The 21,047-nt window shown below is 37.0% G+C and overlaps 1 protein-coding gene across 1 annotated transcript in view; it reads right to left on the bottom strand.

Moving 5' to 3' along the window:
• Nucleotides 1–21,047, bottom strand: part of LOC131434068 (uncharacterized) — a 225,664-nt gene that overhangs the window by 166,175 nt on the left and 38,442 nt on the right. Inside the window, exons 3-4 of the mRNA XM_058600718.1 lie at nucleotides 11,557–11,589; nucleotides 11,002–11,106 (exon numbers count right to left, since the gene is read on the bottom strand). Coding sequence (XP_058456701.1) covers nucleotides 11,002–11,106; nucleotides 11,557–11,589 — 138 coding nt within the window. The remainder of the gene's footprint in view (nucleotides 1–11,001; nucleotides 11,107–11,556; nucleotides 11,590–21,047) is intronic.

Below are 21,047 nucleotides of genomic sequence, written 5' to 3'. Positions count from 1 at the left end.
AACACTATAGAGAGCCAATTTTGAAAGCAGTAAACGCATCGAACCAAAGGGGTCACCAGCACCAAAAAAAGTACCGTTTTTGTTAACTTCAAACGGGTTTCTTTTAGACCTTCGGTACTAGAATTTGAAACTTTGCTTTTGCAACTGGACAAAATGAATGATGTAATCTACATTCAAGTGTGAAGTAATTGAATTTGCTAGATACAACAACAACAACTACGTGTTACGTAACGTTCGACCAGGATACAAAGATTCCATATAAATCACTTGATCAGCAAATAGTCACATGGAGATATTGTCGAAAACTTGTTTACTGTTTAATGAAAATCTCTTTTTAATCCACCTAGTGTAGTGATTATGCCTTTATCTTGTCATTCAAACAGTCCCATTATAACATACTTTTATCATTAAGATAATTTCTAACGAAAATTCATTCAGATTATTTCGGTTAGTTTACAAAAGCGGACATTAACGCTTAGCCGACAGTTAATACATTTGAACTTGATCATTGGTTACTTTCTGAAAAAATGTGTGGATAAAATTAGCTTTCTATAGAGAAAGGCAAAACAGTCTACCAATGTTCGACAATTTAAATGTATTTCTTTTGCACATTCTGCATACTACATTCACATACTGCAGACTGCTTGCCAGAACTTGACTTATTTTATTTGAGATTTTTTTTCATTCCAAGTAAGTGCCGTGGTGGTAATACATGGGTACCGCGTTGTGCTAAGCGCACATGTCTAATTTTTTATGCTTACGTTTCGCCTTCGATTAATCAGTGCTTTAGTAACGATTTGTGTTTTAGTCAAAATCTCAAATCAGTGTTGGCGCCAAAGTAGAAAGAGGAAAAATATACTTGTGATCAGTGTGTGTGTTCTGTTGAATTTGTTTTCGTAGATATAGGACTGCAAATGAATGCCGTGGTGACCAAGTACAGCGAAGCATGCTTGGTTCTTCTAATCAATTGGGTTATTTCTTCGTGTGTTTTCATATGCAGGGTAGTAGAATTTCCTCGGTTTGTCTTTGCGGTAACAGATTTGCTTAGCAATTCCAGAAATGCTTAGCAGATCATCAGACTCGACCTTCTCCGATTTGGATGAAACTTTGCACATGGCTTCAGTATGGCAAACCATAAGTTTTGAACCGATGGAGAGGTCCATCCGACTCACGACTGATTTTTAAAAAGGGCGTATGTATTTTTGCATTTCACCAAAATTGTCTTTTTCAAATCGTTGTAACTCGGAAACCGTTAATTGTACAAAAATGGCGCTCAGGAAGAAGTTGTAGGGAATCGATTAGGCAATCTAAAAACAAAAAAAACTTTGAAAATTAGTTTTGATTTTTTTTTTCTCAATAATTACAAAATAATCCGAAAAAGTTAAATAAAAAAAGCATGGTTTTAATTTTCTTTTTGATAATTTTTATTTTAAAGCTGTTATTAAAACTACAGATTGATGGCTATCTCATCCGTGCCTTTTGAAAAATGAAGAAGTTACAGCTAAAACAGTTTACGGGTCTTATTGTAATTCGGAAACCGTTCATCGTACAAAAATGGCGTCCATGAAGAAGTTGTAGGGAATCAAAAATATACACTGAAAAAAAAATGATTTTTTTTCTCAATAATTTCAAAATGAACCAAAAACCTTAATTAAAAAAATCAGGGTTTCGATTTTTTTTCAAAAATTTTTTTTTAAAGCTCTTATTAAAACCTACAGATTGATGGCTATCTCATCCGTGCCTTTTGAAAAATGAAGAAGTTACAGCTAAAACAATTTACAGATATATTCGAAATTTCAAGTTCTCGTTGAAAGATAATCATTTAAACAGTAGAATATTATTCTACAGGTTGAAGGCAATAAATTTGTTCATGATATCCTTTCTTCTAAAAGTAGCTGTTGTTGAGATACTCTGCAGAGAATATGAACGGGCTATGACCGAGTATAGTAGTGTTTATAAGGATACCAAAATGATTCCAGGCACACAGAAATACCATTCTTTCGTTCCGATTTCAGAAACCACAATCGTCACAAGACTGTATTCGAATGACGGCGCACGTAGTACTTACCTTACCTAACAGTTATAGGCCTGGGGTGTTCTTCGCTGTATAAAGCATACGTCTACACATAACTCGGTCCATGGCTGCTCGTCGCCAGCCACTCAAGGCACGGATGCTTCTGAGATCACCCTCCACTTGATCGATCCAACTTGCTCGCTGCGCTCCTCTTCTTCTTGTACCAGTCGGATTAGATTCAAGAACCATTTTCACTGGGCTGTCGTCCGACATCCTTATGACATGCCCAGCCCATCGTAGACGTCCGATTTTAGCTTCCGTACGATGGGTGGTTCTCCTAGCTGCTGTTGCAATTCGTAATTCATACGCCGTCTCCACGTTCCGTCTTCCATCTGCACTCTGCCATAGATGGTCCTCAGTACCTTTCTTTCGAAAACACTGAGGGCGCGTTGGTCCTCTGCCAACATAGTCCAGGTCTCGTGACCATAGAGAACAACCGGTCTAATGAGCGTTTTTTAGATGGTCAATTTCGTGCGGTGGCGTTCTTTTCTCGATCGGAGGGTTTTTCTGAGTCCAAAGTACGCTCGATTCCCTGCCAAAATACGCCTATGAATTTCTCTGCTGGTGTCATTATCGGCGGTCACCAGTGAGCCCAAATACACGAACTCGTCAACCACCTCGATATCCTTACCGTCTATCAATGTTCGTGGTGGGAGGCGTAGTGTTTCTTCTCTAGAGCCTCTATATGTATTTTGTTTTTGACGCATTTATGGCCAGTCCGATACGCCTAGCTTCAGTTTTCAGTCCAATGTAGGTTTTCGTCATCTTCTCAAGGTTACGTGTCACAATATCAATATCGTCAACGAAGCCAAAAAGTTGTACGGACTTTCGGAAATATAAAAAATGGTGTTATAATTAAACATCCAAGTATCTCAAGAACAGATACTTTTAGAAGAAAGGATATCATGAACAAATTTATTGCCTTTAACCTGTAGAATAATATTCTACTGTTTAAACGATTATCTTTGAACGAGAACTTGAAATTTCGAATATATCTGTAATTTGTTTTAGCTGTAACTTCTTCATTTTTCAAAAGGCACGGATGGGATAGCCATCAATCTGCAGGTTTTAATAAGAGCTTTAAAATAAAAATTATCAAAAAAATCGAAACCCTGTTTTTTTTTAATTTTTTTTTTGGTTCATTTTGAAATTATTGAGCAAAAAAAATCTTTTTTTTTGTTTAACTTTTTCGGATTATTTTGTAATTATTGAGAAAAAAAATTAAAAATTTTGTTCAGTGTATTTTTTTTTTGAGCGCCCAACCGATTCCCTACAACTTCTTTCTGAACGCCATTTTTGTACAATTAACGGTTTCCGGGCTACAACGATTTGAAAAAGGCAATTTTGGTGAAATGCAAAATACATACGCCCTTTTAAAAACTTAGTCGTGAGTCGGATGGACCTCTCAATCGGTTCAAAACTTATGGTTTGCCATACTGAAACCATGTGCAAAGTTTCATCCAAATCGGAGAAGGTTGATTCTGATTTTGTCACTTTTTCATCTACTCATTCCTGGAATTGCTCTACTATCTGTAGACAATTAGAAACTCGTCGTTGTTAGAAAAATAATAATCCTTCGTTTTGACTATTATTCTAATAGATTCGCTTGATAGTTAATAGTATTAGCTATTCAAAGAATCTTACTTAGTGGTCCATCTGTAAGAAGCATATGTTTTTCCATGAAGTTTTTCAAATGGATATGAAAACTTGTTGAATGTATTATTTTGAACTGATTTTATCAAATTATCTGATTTGTACTTGTATATTTTTTTCTCGAATGCACACTTTTTGCGCAATCAGAAAATCTTTTATTTTGGCTTCTAGAGTTATGGCGAAAATTTATTTCGGAAGAGAAATATAAATACTCATTCAGTAATAGCCGTTCAACCGAGAAGGTTGTGTATAGAAGCGTACAGTTTAATAACGCTGGTTGGTTTACACGCGTTAAATACGACAACGGTTGAACTACAGGTAGAGACCTGTTGGCAGCAGCCGTTAAAACGTATAGTCGTGCTGCATAAGAGAGCCCTAGTGCTGGGCCAAGCTGGTGAAGGAAACAACAAAGGGCGTTTCCCAAACTCTACCCAGGCCGCAATATACAGCCACAAGTGCTGAGCAGGAGAGTGCAAAGGCACATCGAAGAGGAAGAGTGCAAAGGCACATAGAAGCAGGAGAGTGCAAAGGCACACCGGTGCGAAGGCACTTCGGTGCAGAAGCATATCGGTGCGGAGCACTAGGAAGAAGGAGACAAGACAACTCGGTCTTTCCACTGCCATACAACACGCAGGTATACACCGGTGACCTGCGCTGGTTACAGCTGGCGAAGACGAAAGCAAATCGGAATTCGAGTGGTGCTGGATGTCAGGTAGCAGTAGCATCACATCATATTCTATCGCTACAGTGAGCTTCAGCATTGTATCAACGTCCAGATACATCCAACAAGAACATCTAGAGCAACGAGGATCTACACGGCAGTGCAACGGAGATAGACAACAATTTCAAGATAGAAGTTTTTTCTTTTCCTTTTGATTGAGTACTGTGTAGTGTTGGTTTCAAATTTTATTTTAAAGTTTAGTTAAAAATTTTAATGTAATGGATGAATCCATGGACGTAAATCCTAGCATGAATCCGATACCCCCACGAACGAAAAAATATCAGGAGAGCTCTTCTGGGCCTTGGATAGTCTTTTTTAGACGTATATCAAAGCCATTAAACATTTTTCAAATTAATAAAGGTTTGACATCACGATACTCTTCAATCAAAAAGATCATAAAAGTAAATAACGATAAAATTCGTGTTGTGGTAAATAATTTGAAACACGCGAATGATATTGTCTCTTCGGAACATTTCAATAAAGAGTATAAAGTTTACATACCCTCCAAAGATGTCGAAATTGACGGTGTTGTTACCGAAGCGAGTCTTTCGGTAGATGATTTACTCAAGCATGGTGTTGGTCGTTTCAAGAACTCTATGCTTGAGGGTGTGAAAATACTGGAGTGCAAACAACTGTACTCAGTAGTTCATGAAGAGGAAAAAAAAGTTTATCGCCCATCAGACTCGTTTCGAGTGACATTTGCCGGGTCTGCGTTGCCGTCCCATGTCTATGTCGATAAAATTCGCCTCCCTGTTCGGCTTTTTGTTCCAAATGTAATGAATTGTACGAACTGCAAAAAATTCGGCCACACAGCTACTTACTGTAGTAATAAACCAAAATGTATTAAGTGTGAAGGGCCTCATAAAGATAATGATTGCAACAAGGAAATTGAAAAATGTATTTACTGTGGGAATAGTCCTCATGATGATATTTCAGTATGCACTGCATTTAAAGTGCACAAAGACAAAATTAAGCTTTCTTTAAAAGCACGGTCTAAGCGCACATATGCAGAAATGCTTAAAACGGTCATTGATGTCCCCCCTTTGGAAACCGAAAACGGGTTTTCAAATCTAGAGGAACCAGAGGACTCTGACTCTGACGAAAATAGTGAAGGTAATTCTTTTATCACTACCCAAGGGTCAGTTAAGAGAAAGAAGTCTTCCTCCAAATTACCAAAAAAGACACCTAAAATTTCATCTTCAAAAAAAGATCCCCGTGTTAAACAAAAAAAGTCAAAACCAAAGACTGTGCCTCCTGGTTTGTCAAATTCACAAATCAATCCAGGATCTAGTACAGAAAAAGATAATAATCCAGTGGGCTCCATTTCACAGCCACCAACAGGATTACTGAAGTTTTCGGAAATTGTTGAATGGATTTTCTCAGCATTCAATATATCTGAACCCTTAAAGACCCTCATAATGGCATTCCTTCCAATAGCTAGAACCTTTTTGAAGCAGTTATCAGCTCAATGGCCAATTGTCTCAGGTTTTGTATCTTTTGATGGATAATTTATCACCCGTCGCAAATGATACAATCACTGTCCTGCAGTGGAATTGTCGAAGCATCATGCCAAAACTTGATTCATTTAAAATATTATTGCATAGTCAAAAATGTGATGTATTTGCTTTATGCGAAACATGGCTTACTTCAAACATAGCTTTAAATTTTAATGATTTTAACATTATACGTCTCGATAGAGACTCTCCGTATGGTGGAGTGCTTTTGGGAATTAAGAAATGCTATTCCTTTTATAGATTAAACATCCCTTCAACTTCTAGTATAGAAGTTGTTGCTTGCCAAATAAACATTAAAGGCAAAGATATTTGCATAGCTTCGGTTTATATTTCTCCAAAAGCACAAGTTGGACAGCAACAGCTTAATGAAATGGTTGAAGCCCTTCCTGCACCACGATTGATTCTGGGGGATTTAAATTCGCACGGTATTATGTGGGGTTCCGTTTACAATGATAGCAGATCATTTTTAATACAAAACATTTGTGACAATTTTAGCATGACGGTATTAAATATGGGTAGCATGACACGGATCCCAAGACCTCCGGCACGCCCAAGTGCATTAGATCTATCTCTTTGCTCAACATCAATTCGACTAGATTGCACCTGGAAAATACTGCCTGATTTACACGGTAGCGATCATTTACCAATCATCATCTCAATTAGCAGTAGCAATTGCATTGCTACTTCCGCTAGTATTCCATATGATTTGACAAAAAATATCGTTTGGATTAAATACCAAAGTAGTATCTCTAGTATTTTGAATTCAATGGAAGAGCTCCCTCCACTTGAAGAATATGACTTCCTCATTTGTTCGATTCTGGAGGCAGCAGAACAATCCCAAACTAAACGCTTTCCTGGGCCAACGACTAACAGAAGGCCTCCCAACCCCTGGTGGGACAAAGAGTGCTCAGAGGCTAAACTCGCAAAACAAAATGCTTGCAAGACGTTTCTAAAACGGGGAGGAGGAACTCCTCAGAATTTTGAAAAACTTATGGTTTTAGAAACCAAGTACAAGAGCATACTTCGAGCCAAAAAATGTAGCTATTGGAGACATTTTGTCGAAGGTTTGTCAAGAGATACCTCAATGAGCACTCTTTGGAACACGGCCAGACGAATGAGGAATCGTAACGTGGGCAATGAGAGTGATGAATACTCGAACCGATGGATATTTGACTTTGCTAGGAAAGTTTGCCCAGATTCTGTTCCTACGCAGAGCATTATACGGGAATCTCCTCCAAATAATGGTTTTATTAATAACCCATTTTCAATGATGGAATTTTCTATAGCACTCTTGTCTTGTAACAATAACGCTCCAGGGTTGGACAGAATTAAATTCAACTTGGTGAAGAATCTGCCCAACCTCGCAAAAAGACGTTTGTTGGAATTGTTCAACAAGTTTCTTGAGCAAAATATTGTTCCACCTGACTGGAGACAAGTGAAAGTTATCGCCATTCAAAAACCGGGGAAACCAGCTTCCAATCACAACTCATATAGACCCATTGCGATGTTGTCCTGCATCAGAAAATTGTTCGAAAAAATTATTCTACGACGTCTCGACACTTGGGTCGAGACGAACGGTTTGTTGTCAGATACTCAGTTTGGCTTCCGTAGAAATAAAGGGACGAATGATTGCCTTGCATTACTTTCGTCTGACATCCAAATTGCCTTCGCTCAAAAGCAACAAATGGCATCTGTATTTTTAGACATTAAAGGAGCATTTGATTCAGTTTCCATTGATGTTCTTTCAGACAAGCTTCACCAAAATGGACTCCCAGCGGTTATAAATAATTATTTGCACAACCTTTTGTCAGAGAAACACATGCATTTTTCACATGGCGATTTGGCAACACTCAGAAATAGTTACATGGGTCTCCCGCAAGGCTCATGCCTCAGTCCGCTCCTCTATAATTTTTACGTAAATGACATTGACAGCTGTCTAGTAACCCCATGTACACTAAGACAATTGGCAGATGATGGCGTGGTTTCAGTTACTGGACCCAAAGATATTGATCTGCATAAACCATTGCAAGATACCTTAGATAACTTGTCCGATTGGGCTGTTCATCTTGGTATCGAATTCTCTGCGGAGAAAACAGAGTTAGTCGTCTTTTCAAGAAAGCATGATCCCGCGCAGCTTCAGCTCCATATGATGGGAAGAATGATCCAACAGGTTTTAACTTTTAAATACCTCGGGGTGTGGTTCGATTCCAAATGCACGTGGGGAGGACACATTAGGTTTCTGATAACAAAATGCCAACAAAGAGTAAATTTTCTTCGAACAATAACAGGATCTTGGTGGGGTGCTCATCCGGAAGATGAAATCTAATAAAATTGTATCAGACAACGATACTTTCAGTGATGGAATATGGATGCGTTTGCTTTCGTTCCGATGCAAACTCTTATATTATCAAACTGGAGCGAATTCAGTATCGTTGTTTGCGAATTGCTTTAGGGTGCATGCATTCGACACATACAATGAGTCTTGAAGTTCTGGCGGGAGTTCTTCCATTAAAAGATCGATTTTGGGAGCTTTCATCACGCCTGCTAATAAGATGTGAGGTGCTGAATCCCATGGTAATTAATAATTTCGAACGACTAGTCGAGCTTCGATCTCAAACAAAATTCATGACAGTATATTTTAACCATATGTCACAGGAAATCAACCCTTCAAGATATATTCCTATCCGTGTCAGCCTCCTAAATGTCCCTGACTCAACTTTATTTTTCGATACATCCATGCAGCGCGAAGTGCGTGGAATCCCGGATCATCTACGTTCGACGGAAATCCCAAAAATATTTTCAAGTAAGTTCAGGCATATTGACTCTGAGAAAATGTTTTACACGGACGGATCGCGAATTGAAGAAGCGACAGGGTTTGGTATGTTCAACAATAATGTTTCGGCCTCATTTAGGCTTCAAGAACCTGCATCTGTTTATATAGCAGAGCTAGCAGCAGTTCATTATAGTTTGAGTGTAATCGTCACATTAATTCCAAACCATTATTTCCTCTTCACAGATAGTCTGAGTGCAATTGAAGCCATTCGCTCAAACATGACTGGCAAGACTGAACCGTTTTTCCTGGGCAAAATAAAACAGTGCCTGAACGACATATTGAACAATAATTATCTAATCACTATAGTCTGGGTCCCGGCTCATTGCTCCATTCCTGGCAATGAAAGAGCCGATATTTTAGCCAAACGTGGTGCTATTGAGGGTGAAATTTATGAGAGACCAATTGCTTTCAACGAATTCTATAGCTCGTCTCGCCAAAGAACACTTGCCAGCTGGCAAGCTTCTTGGGATAAAGATGATCTGGGTCGGTGGATGCACTCAATTATTCCGAAAATATCGACAAAGGCATGGTTCAGGGGACTGGATGTGAGTAGAGATTTCATTCGTGTGATGTCCAGACTCATGTCCAATCACTACACGTTAGATGCACATCTCCTTCGAATTGGGCTCTCCGAGACTAATCATTGTGCTTGTGGCGAAGGTTATCGAGATATTGATCATGTCGTTTGGACATGCGTGGAGTATCGTGATGTCAGATCTCAACTAATAAATTCTTTGCGTACCCAAGGTAGACTATCCAATATCCCAGTTCGAGACATTCTTGCTTGTCGTGACCTTTCATACATGAAACTTATTTATCATTTCATAAAGAAAACTGGAGTTTCAATTTAATAAAGGCCCCTTTCAAGACTTAGTTCTGATCCCAGCTGCGTCCATGAGTTCAACCAATAGCTAAATTAGAATAAAAATAATGTAATGATACAAACAAACTCGAAACAGTTTATGAAATTATTAACAAAATGTCTGAAAATAACAGCTTATTTTATAATTTATAGAAGTTAATCGTTTGGTTCAAATAATATTTCCGAGTAGATTTCATAATTAATGACGAGTTACCTAAGATGATATTTAAGTAATAAGAGAATATGTTTTAATAAATGCAAAACGTTGTGACTATGTTAGAATTAAATTAGGATAAGAATATTATGTAAAAGTGATGCTACGGCGAAGAAAAACTTATGTAAACTGCCTTAAGAAATAAACGTATTTATGAAAAAAAAAAATATAAATACAGGAGAGAACACCGATTTCGGAAGTATGCAACAATGGTTCCGAACCATCCGTCGTGTGTTGACAGATATCGAGATGAAAAAATAAACTCGCTGTCAACCGCCGATTCGTAATAATACTGACGCAGCACAGAATTCCAGCACAACACGATGGCACAATTTACGAGTCAGCAACTAGACAAACACAGAGCTCGACATGTGTTACGAAAAACAACCGTTTAATTGAGTTCAACGATTTATGGTGGAAATTTGTGAATTATCGTTTCAGTAATGGTCGATTCAATCGTCAGCAAATGAACAAACATGCTTCCACTGAATTTGACCAGAATTGTGTAATCAAACGAAAGGAGAATGGGCGCCATCAGCACAAATGAAAACTCCCCTTACTGGCGCACTACTATAGAGGTAGCGGGCTCACAGTACCGGGCCATGTCGTTTGGAGGGACTAAATTATCTACAGCCTGTCCGGTTCTGGGTTTGCCGAAATTGCATTCGGAACTTGGCACTTGTGGTAATAGCGCGAGAGAGCTTCAACCTTTCAAAATCGATAGGCAATAACAATAAAACAATAAACCGAAACTTAAATTTATGAATGAATTTTGGCCACATATATTATGAAAAACAAACGAATAAATTTCAAAGAGGAAGAGTGAAAAGTGCCGACCCGTGGAACGTGACTGGAGGTCAGTCTCTGATACTCGGTCGGATACGTCCGATCTAGGCCTATCGTATTGAATAAACCGTTTTAATTAATTAACCAGTGCCAGTAATTTTAGCACCATCCAAATCCAAAGCTAACCAATGCTACTCGGCCGGTCGGTTTTAGCAATTGGGAGGCGTTAGGTACCGTGTGTGGTATGATGCACCGCTTGTAGGCATTGGTGGACGGATGCTCGGACATAGGGAGTCTTGTGAAATAAATTGGCTTGCAAAAGCGCATTGAAAAAGTGAACTCACCTGCAACTTGACCAGATTCGGATAGTCGGTCGAGAGTTTGGCCAGCTCCTGGTAGTTTGCGTTAGCTGCTGCAATCAGCCACTCTTTCGCCTTCGGATGTTGAGCCTACAACGGGGACGAAATAAAGCGGGACGGACCATAATCAATTGATAAAATAACATTTTGCGAAGGTGCATTCATGCGGAGGCTTCGTTCGCTTCTGATGAAGCTTGTTGTATGTGGAGCTGTTGTTCTGTAAATTTTGCACCATTTCACCGAAAAGTTCCGCTGTTAGTTCTGCTTTTGTTCGTCGCGGTCCTTTATTTGCATTATGAAATGCTAATTAAACAACTATATGCAGATTACGCTGGTAGGCATATAGCTGGAAATATTATTCTGCTCTGCCGCGAGTTGAAATCCATAAAAAGCACAATAAAATGAAAATTGCAAATTAGGAGAAGTGAGGCTCAGTAGTCGGCCAATATTAATACAAGCAGAGTCCAGTTGGTTTCATTGTCGAATCAAGCCTTCGCGTGAATGTTACAAACTTGATTGTATGAAACTATTCATACTTACCAAATTTTCAGTACTAAGAGAATCTTCCGCACTCTAAAATGTGATATGGAAAAGAGAAAAATTAGTATTAGTATGAGAATTAAATTGATAGGATCGTTCATTCATTAGGACTAATAACAACGTAATTGCATTTATTAGGACTTATTTTTACGCAAAGAGCATTGAAACATTGTAAATATCTATGAAAAAAATCTTCCCAATGCTCGTAGTTGAGTGATAATGTCTTTTTCTCGTTATTCGAACAGATCGAGTAGTTCATAAAAGCGTACTTCAACGCTTACGTCGTTTAGCCGGTAACATTCCCAAAAGCAAAAGTATCAGCAACAATACATTTAAGTTTCATCATTGTCCCTCTGATAAAACAGAATGCGAACAAATAAGTCACTTATACGGTTATATCTGCGTAACAAAAAGTGTTCACCATTAGTATTGTGAACTTATCAAATAGCCTAAAAGTAGCTTTCAAACGCGTTCATGGAGCGGGTAGGGTCTAACACTTTTGAAAAATCTTTCGTTTTTTTTCTTAATCTTTTCTTATAGTAAAACAACTAAATCTATTTTATAGACAATAAACTTTAAACGCGTTATTCTCGAAAGCAGGTTTTGAAAATCTGTGTCCATCGTCATCCGAAAACTACTTCACCAGTTATTTTCAAATTTTGCACACAATTCTTACATGAAAAATACTTGTTGACTTCTGATTAGTCTCAGCTGAGATGCACCGCAAATCATGCTTAGAAACATCCTTAGAAATACTCCTTCACCGCCTTATTTCTCAATATTTTTGAACGAAAAAATTTCTAAATGTTCTTCGAATGATGTTTTTTATTATGAAAATATTTAAATTTATTATTTGGAACGATAGCTCAAACAAATTTCGCAAAAATAGTGCTATTTTTCATCCGATAGACCCTACCCCCTTATGATTATGAAATCGTTTCGGGCATCTCCGAAAAAATTTAGCGTATTGAACAAAAAATTGAGGGTTTTTGAGTCCTCCTTTACATAAGTCTCATTGTCCATCAAAACGCATCAAAACACTTTGTTTCGAGATTTTCTGCTTCTTGTAGGTCTTCAGGTGATTTCCTCTCTTGATACGCTGGATCGTTTCGACACTCGTTCCTGCTTTTTTGGTCAAATCACGTATTGACATTGATTTGTTCTTCGTGATTAGAGATACCACTTTCTGATCCAGTTTCGGGTTGGAAGAACCGGGTTTTCTGCCTCTTCCTGGTAACTCATCCAAAGAATAGTGTTCTTCAAATTTATTGATGATGGTTTTAACACTGGCATGATGAATTCCAAACCGCTTCGCCAATTTTCGTATAGTAATACCCTTCTCACTTAGCCGTTTCTCCAGAACCTTAATTTCCACTTCCTTTTCAACATTCGACATTTTGAAAACGCAGAATTTCAACCGCACAAACAAGTAAACAAACGAAAGCTGACAGCCAAACGCACAGCATGCTTTGATCCGAGCATATAAAAAAAACAATCCAAATACATGCGTACAACACAAATGTATGTGGATAGCTTATTTTCGATACCCTTTATAGTATGTAAGTTCCGTCATCCTATTTAAGTAACGATTTCGATCTAGTATATTACAATGCTGACATATACCGATCGATGTCGTCTATTGAATCTTGAGCCATTGGAAACACGACGAATCATTGCTCAAGCTACATTTGCTGCTAAACTGCTTTTGGGGGATATTGACAGCGCACCTTTGCTAATGCGGTTAAATCTCTACGCACCGGAAAGATCACTTTGTCAACGCAACTTTCTGCTCCTGGAATCAAGGAATACGGTTTAAGGACAGCACGAACCTTTTCGCTCAGTCTGTACGAGATTCAATGATTTTTTCCAGTATTTCGATTTTAATATGTCGTCCCGTGTGTTTCATCAACGTCTACTCGACCTTTTTCATATTGTGTATCGTGATAATTAATTTTAGTGTACTTAGTTCATTAATTTTTACTCATTAAGACAAACTACGTCAGATGAATCATAAGAAACAAATAAACTCAAAGAGTTTTTAAATAGATCAAACGCTACATAAAAAGCTGTTTCAATCCTCTTAGTGGCGTAATAGCGCCTTTCTCATTAAGACAGTAACATATGACGAGAAATCGATGCATTTCATATTGGAGATTATGTTGAAGTATTCATTGGAGATTATGTTGAAGTATTAAGAAATTTATTCCATTTTCAAAAAAAAAAATAAACGAAATCAAACGAATCGAGCGAATCCTGCGTTTCAGTTGTTTTAGTATATGAAATTCAATCTAAATAGGATATTCTTTTGAAATCAACTGCAAAAAACATGCTTCGAGATTGAATTTTTAATCAATTCGGTCACAGCTCGTATGTAAATATTATTTGCAGTTGTCATTAACATGACTACCCCAACGACACGTAAATAGGTTGTGATTCTACTAAGCCGCAGTTCAACTAAAACCAAACACCGATAACAGACATTCGTACCAGTACCATGATTGTTACATCAACACGGCTAAAAACTTGTGCTCAGGTCCTGTTCCCATGGACTCAGTTGTGTTTTCAACCATAAGTTACGGTGTCGGTTTTCTTTTTCTTGATAGGGTTCACGAAATCAAACACCGTACGCTGTGTGCTTCGTTCGTAGAGGCGGTGTAACTTTATGGGATAAGAGTCTCCTTTAAAGACACCAATTAGTCGAATTTATTCTTCTATTCAAATTGCTTGCCAAATAAAAACTATGGCTACTGTCGTGCTAATTTTCTGATCTGTTCATTCTAGTAATTTGATAACAATAATCTGATTGCAGAATCTGTTCAAAATATACTGTATTCACCCTTGGCCACTATTTGAAACTGCGGAATTCCAAAATTCTTACAACGGAAAAAACAGTTGGCAAGGATTATGGGACAATTCAAATCTCATTTTATAATTTAAAATAACAAAAACAAAATAATTAAATAATAGAAAACATGTGATTAGAAATATTGCATTCAATTGAAAAATAAATAGAAATAAAGTGTTTTTTTGTTTACTTGCCTGTGATTATTTGGTCTTCCTATTGTTGAAACTTTTGTCAATTTTGTCGTGTTTAATTTGAACTCTCGGTGTAGTGCAATTTAGAAATGAAAACACCATTACAATGTTATAAGTAGACGAAGAATTATGCAAACAATTTAAATCTAAATGTTAGGATATAGCCCATAGAAAAATTCTCCATAAAACATAAAACAAAACATAAAACCGACTCCGACTTTTTCGAGGTTGTTGTAGTTAAATCACAAGCGGTTTGAAAATATGCTGATGATTAACAACACCAGAGGTGACCCATTTTGACATTTTATCAGACGAAAAATGTGGTTAAATAATTACTAGATTTTGATAGTGGTGTAGTGGATAATAAAATTTACATTTTACTGAATTGCATCGAAATTTTTTTTTTGTAATAAATTTTTTATTCTGGCCTTTTTGCGTAAAAGCTTTACGTGGCCGATTGGCTTACAGTTTTGTTACTTAAAATTTTTTTTTTTGCTATTGGATCTCGTTGTCGCCCTTTTTCTAGGGGGAGATGAGTTTCCATTTCCATCCAACGAGGATCGGGGGTCACTTCGTCCGCGGCTTATCTCATCATCCATTGCTTCATCGTCGGTGTTGTGTGTGATTTCCGTTTTATTTTCGTTGTCCTTGTTGATCGTAGTCGTGGGCTCGTTGAGAGTTGCTGTAGATGCGCCTTGTTGTACATTGGTTGCAGTTGCTGGTTGGTTGGAGGGTAAGTTGTTAACTGCAGCTGGTGTACTTTGTTCTATAGGGGATACTGATGGTTTCGTTGAAGGGGATGCTTCATTGTTGTTGGTGGCTGTCACAGGTGTACTAGGGTTGCTTGGGGTTGGTGTGAAGGAAGCACCGTTGTCCTTTGGTGTGGTTGTCTCCTTGTACAGTTTATCACATGGCTTACCGTAGAGAACAGCTTTTTGGCAATATTGACATGTGGCCATCTGATTGTCATAGGTAACAAGTGATTTGCACGGAATTCTTGTATCTTGACCGCAAATCACATAAGAAGGTATAGGCCTCTTCAAGCGCATGCGTAACAAACGTACTCCATTTAGAATACCGGGGAAAAAGTTCTTCCACTTTTCTTTTTCGATAGAGAGAATCTCTCCGTATTGGGACATAGTTTTGCGAATATAAGAATCGTTGACGCTTGAGGGAAGATCATGCACACGCACTTCTATAGCACTATCTTCCATATATACTGGAATGTTGTACTTAATTACTCCACATAGTGCACATTGTTTTGTCTTTTGCAAATTGAATTGCATCCAACTCTTTATAAAACTGGATGTAAACAACATTATTCGTCTTATTGCATTGAAGTAAATGCATTGAATTGAAGTAAACGTTTAATGTCAAGATGCATCTGTTCATTAAGCAAACCTTCAAGTTCACTTATCGAAGGTCGAATTTTGCACTGCCTAAAGTCAACAACAATTGTATTCTTTCGAGTCGGCGGTAGCTTTTGTTCGTTTGGTTCACTCATTTCGAGGTCGTTCTATTGTTCACTACACAATACTGTACTTGGATTCTTCCGTCCCGAACGTAAGCGGTTTTGTTATATCGACTGACTTGGATGCGATGTGAATGCGAACTGAATTGCATCGAAATGAAGAAGAGCATATTAATGAACGGTTTTGTACTCAAAAACGGGTAATATACAGGTATTAATAGAAGATTTATCCTGCAAGGAGAATTAACTTTTTCATGATCATACATAAATGAATTTTTGTAAAGATATTATGATTTGCGAGTAGAATAGATGTTTTTTTGTAAGTAGTTACAGTGGCAGCAGTACCTTGCTTCGGTTCTACATTGGACCCGTGATAAGATTTGCTTCTATGAGCTTCTACTTTAAATCAACACACAGACGTTCCTAGGCTATGGTGCCCACTTGGCCACTGTTTTTTTGTGCTGATTCAAATAGATTGTATAAAATTGTTCTTATAATGTGTGATTGTGTTTTATAGTTTAGTTGTTGTTTTTGTAATGACAATGGTCGTAGATCTGATTTTGTGAGAATGTAGATTGTGTGCTCGTGTTTCTTAGCACTTCTTGTAATGGTCTGTTTGGAATGTAAATGTAATAATGTAATAATGGTAATAGTAATAACAATAATAATAATCTTTTAAATAGATTTACCTGTTGGGTACTTGAAGTTTTGTTTGCATACTTATCTTATTTGCGTTATTTATTCGTTTCTTTTTTATATTTCTGGTATTCTGCATCATTCTTCTTCTTTTCGTCTTTCTTTTCCAGTTTTCATATGGAATAAAAATGTTGAGTTAGTAATTATTTACACATGCAATTTACACAAACATATACATATACATATGCACATAAACATACTCACACACATACATACGTACATGTACTCCACAAGCAAATATCGTAACATTGAGCTGTTTCTATTCTAATAGATTCTGACTAGGGTTATTGTACCAATAGTCATATCATTATTAGAGTCACCATGTTATTTTAGAAATTACTCGACTTTTAATGAATGAATTGTGATCAAATCGATTACAATATCTTTGCTTTGGATTTGTGAAGCATTGCCGCAGAAAAAGTAAAGGGTGATTTTTAAGAGCTTGAGAACTTTTTTAAACAATAAAACGCATAAAATTTGCAAAATCTCATCGGTTCTTTATTTTAAACGTTAGATTGGTACATGACATTTACTTTTTGAAGATAATTTCATTTAAATGTTGACCGCGGCTGCGTCTTAGGTGGTCCATTCGGAAAGTCCAATTTTGGGCAACTTTTTCGAGCATTTCGGCCGGAATAGCCCGAATTTCTTCGGAAATGTTGTCTTCCAAAGCTGGAATAGTTACTGGCTTATTTCTGTAGACTTTAGACTTGACGTAGCCCCACAAAAAATAGTCTAAAGGCGTCAAATCGCATGATCTTGGTGGCCAACTTACCGGTCCATTTCTTGAGATGAATTGTTCTCCGAAGTTTTCCCTCAAAATGGCCATAGAATCGCGAGCTGTGTGGCATGTAGCGCCATCTTGTTGAAACCACATGTCAACCAAGTTCAGTTCTTCCATTTTTGGCAACAAAAAGTTTGTTAGCATCGAACGATAGCGATCGCCATTCACTGTAACGTTGCGTCCAACAGCATCTTTGAAAAAATACGGTCCAATGATTCCACCAGCGTACAAACCACACCAAACAGTGCATTTTTCGGGATGCATGGGCAGTTCTTGAACGGCTTCTGGTTGCTCTTCACTCCAAATGCGGCAATTTTGCTTATTTACGTAGCCATTCAACCAGAAATGAGCCTCATCGCTGAACAAAATTTGTCGATAAAAAAGCGGATTTTCCGAATGGACCACCTAAGACGCAGCCGCGGTCAACATTTAAATGAAATTATCTTCAAAAAGTAAATGTCATGTACCAATCTAACGTTTAAAATAAAGAACCGATGAGATTTTGCAAATTTTATGCGTTTTATTGTTTAAAAAAGTTCTCAAGCTCTTAAAGAATCACCCTTTAGTTCGAAAATTGTTCAATACTGTTGTTATGGCAACGCGAAAACTTGAAGCGAATGCTCCTAATTTCATCTTACTTTTGAAGTCAATCTATCGAACAGAGACAACACTCTAACTAATGGTTTTCGTATATGAGATGACTAATGGAGCTGAGATAAATGAGGGTACCGTTACCATACTTTTATCTCTACTATTGGTCGATCGTTAGTCCTGAGCTGAAATGGTGGCCTTTATTACCGTTCTTGTTCCTGTTACACTTCACTCACAAATCATCTCACCCATCAGGTCTCACATGAAAACGACACAAAATCACAAAATGAACTGGATGAACATCGTTTGACAGCTATCAGTGGTTTGCTCATTTGTTCAGTATGTATTTTTTTATTCTATTCTACAATATTCTATCTCGTTCTACAGTATTCCATGGTACACAAACTCCCAATAAACATCAAAGATGGACTACATTTACCGTTCGTTTGATGTCATCGTGTGAAACGCAACTGGGATACGTTCACTTCACTTTATTTCTACTTCACACTGGTAATAAGGGCCGGTAGAATGAAAATGAAACATAAAACAGAGCTCAGTTAAGCCCTACCGGCCTCTCCAAACCCCGGAGCGTTTGGAGCGTAATGTAATCAACGTCTTATTTAAGTCGTTCCGTATTTCATTCATCAAATTCAATAATTATATATATAATTATATATATATATATATATATATATATATATATATATATATATATATATATATATATATATATATATATATATATATATATAAATATATATATATATATATATATATATATATATATATATATATATATATATATATATATATATATATATATATATATATATATATATATATATAAATTCTAACTCTAATTGATTGTATCTGATGATGTTTGCTTTGCTTCCGCAATTCTGTGATTTTTGTGTAGGGAAAATTCTAAACCTACTTGTATTGTGTAATGGGAAAAAGGAACTTATATTCTAACTTACTAATACAGAGAGCGATTTGATTCACTTGAAGATTGCATCGATTTTTGTCGGAATTTGCTTATAATATTATGTGACATGACATCTAATGGTTCAATATTTGTGAGTCTGTGTAACTCATTTGTACTAAACCAGGGAGGACGCATCAAAATCATTTTCAGAATTTTATTCTGAATTTTTTGAAGCGTTTTCTTCCTGGTGGAACAAAAACTTGTCCAAATTGGTGCTGCATAAAATATGGCTGGTATCTGATGATGTTTGCAATACCGTCAAGCCCACCAACCATGGGTGGGGATTTGCGATTAGAATAGATGTTGAAATAATATTTATGGGTTGTTTTATCGTGATAACACAATACTTCGTTTATATTTTTCCGTTGCTGAAAAAAGAAATAACTTGATCAGACAAAACAATGCGCATCTTCCACGCACCAATGATTTTTACGTTAATAAGAAAAAATAAAAATAAATAAAAATAAAACAGAATAAAATGATACAATCAGTACTCGAGTATGTCTCTATTCTCTGGTAAAACATAACAATTATTGTATGATTTTATATATCTGAAAGTTTTATAAACAATGCTCACAAACTGCTGCATCTTTTCGCCCAAATATAGTTGGGTGGGGGATGCATTCGAGGTGTCAAACCTGTGGCCTATTGCCTAGTCTTCTTTAAGACTAATTGTAACTGGAAGGCCGTAGGATCTAGTCATAGCAAGGAGTTTCTTTGTGAAGAAACGATGTAGATCTTATTACTTATATTATATGCCATACCATGGAACTACCAAGCACCTTTTTGCTCATCAATGCCGTGTCTAACTGATAATGTTCAGAGGGTAATGATACCTTAAATCGTGATGTAAGAGTAGTCCGTTGCAAAAAAAAACAACGTTTTTTGTTAGTCGGTGTTGAACAGTCGTTCGCACCGCACGCGTATAGCTCTTGGCTCCTGGAATTTTTTTTCTGGCTACCTAGAGTTTCATTGATTCAAGGCTTCAGTCTTTTTCAAGGCTACCTGAATCACTAACTAAGTGACTAAGTGATACAAAGAGTGATATTAGAGTGACTAAGTGATACAAAGAGTGATATTAGAGTGACTAAGAAATTAATCAGCCTTTTTTAAGGCTAGCTAGGAGTCTAATCGAAGACTAATTTAGCCTAGTTAATTTAATTTAAAAATTTCATTAATTTCAAAAATGCCTGCGTCCAACCGGAAAGGCAACAAGCCTAAGGCTAAAAATAATTCAATACGGAATAAATCACAATCCGTTATTCAACATTTTTCTAATAACATTCACGATCTTATAGAATCTGAATGTAAAAATAAAAGACAACGGACGGATTTCCCTTCAGTTGATCCTATGCCGTCTAACAATATTTACGAGATTCTTCCTGAATCCGATTGTAGCGACATAGAAGAAAATTCTTCAAAAATTCCCAAAATGGACGCTTGTCGTTCTGGGAAGAAACATCAATCTATGCCACCAGTGACGGTGATGATTTCCGACTTCAAAGCATTCCGTACTGAGCTTTCTACTTTTCTCCCGGAAGTAAAAGTCTCATTTCAAATCGGACGAAGAGGAGAATGTCGAGTCTTGGTGGATGGATTGGAAGATTACGAACGTCTTATTCGATATTTGTCCGAGAAACTTCATAAATTTTATTCATATGATATAAAATCAGACAGACCCTTCAAGGCTGTCTTGAAAGGATTATCAAATGATCAAAGTATTGATGAAATTAAAAATGAACTAAAAGAATTGCTTGGTTTTGCCCCTTCCCAAGTAATACTTATGAAAAAAAGAGCGAATGGTACTTCTAAACCACGCTCTGGAATTTCCCATGAACTTTACCTAATACACTTCAATCGAAGTGATGTAAACAATTTGAAAACTTTAGAAAAAGTACGTTTCATTTCCCACATTAAAATTCATTGGG

This window comes from Malaya genurostris, chromosome 3 (assembly GCF_030247185.1).
Source record: "Malaya genurostris strain Urasoe2022 chromosome 3, Malgen_1.1, whole genome shotgun sequence".
Classification (NCBI taxonomy): Eukaryota; Metazoa; Arthropoda; class Insecta; order Diptera; family Culicidae; genus Malaya; species Malaya genurostris.
Note: the sequence above shows the minus strand (reverse complement) of the source record. Positions and strands in the feature narration are given on the sequence as shown.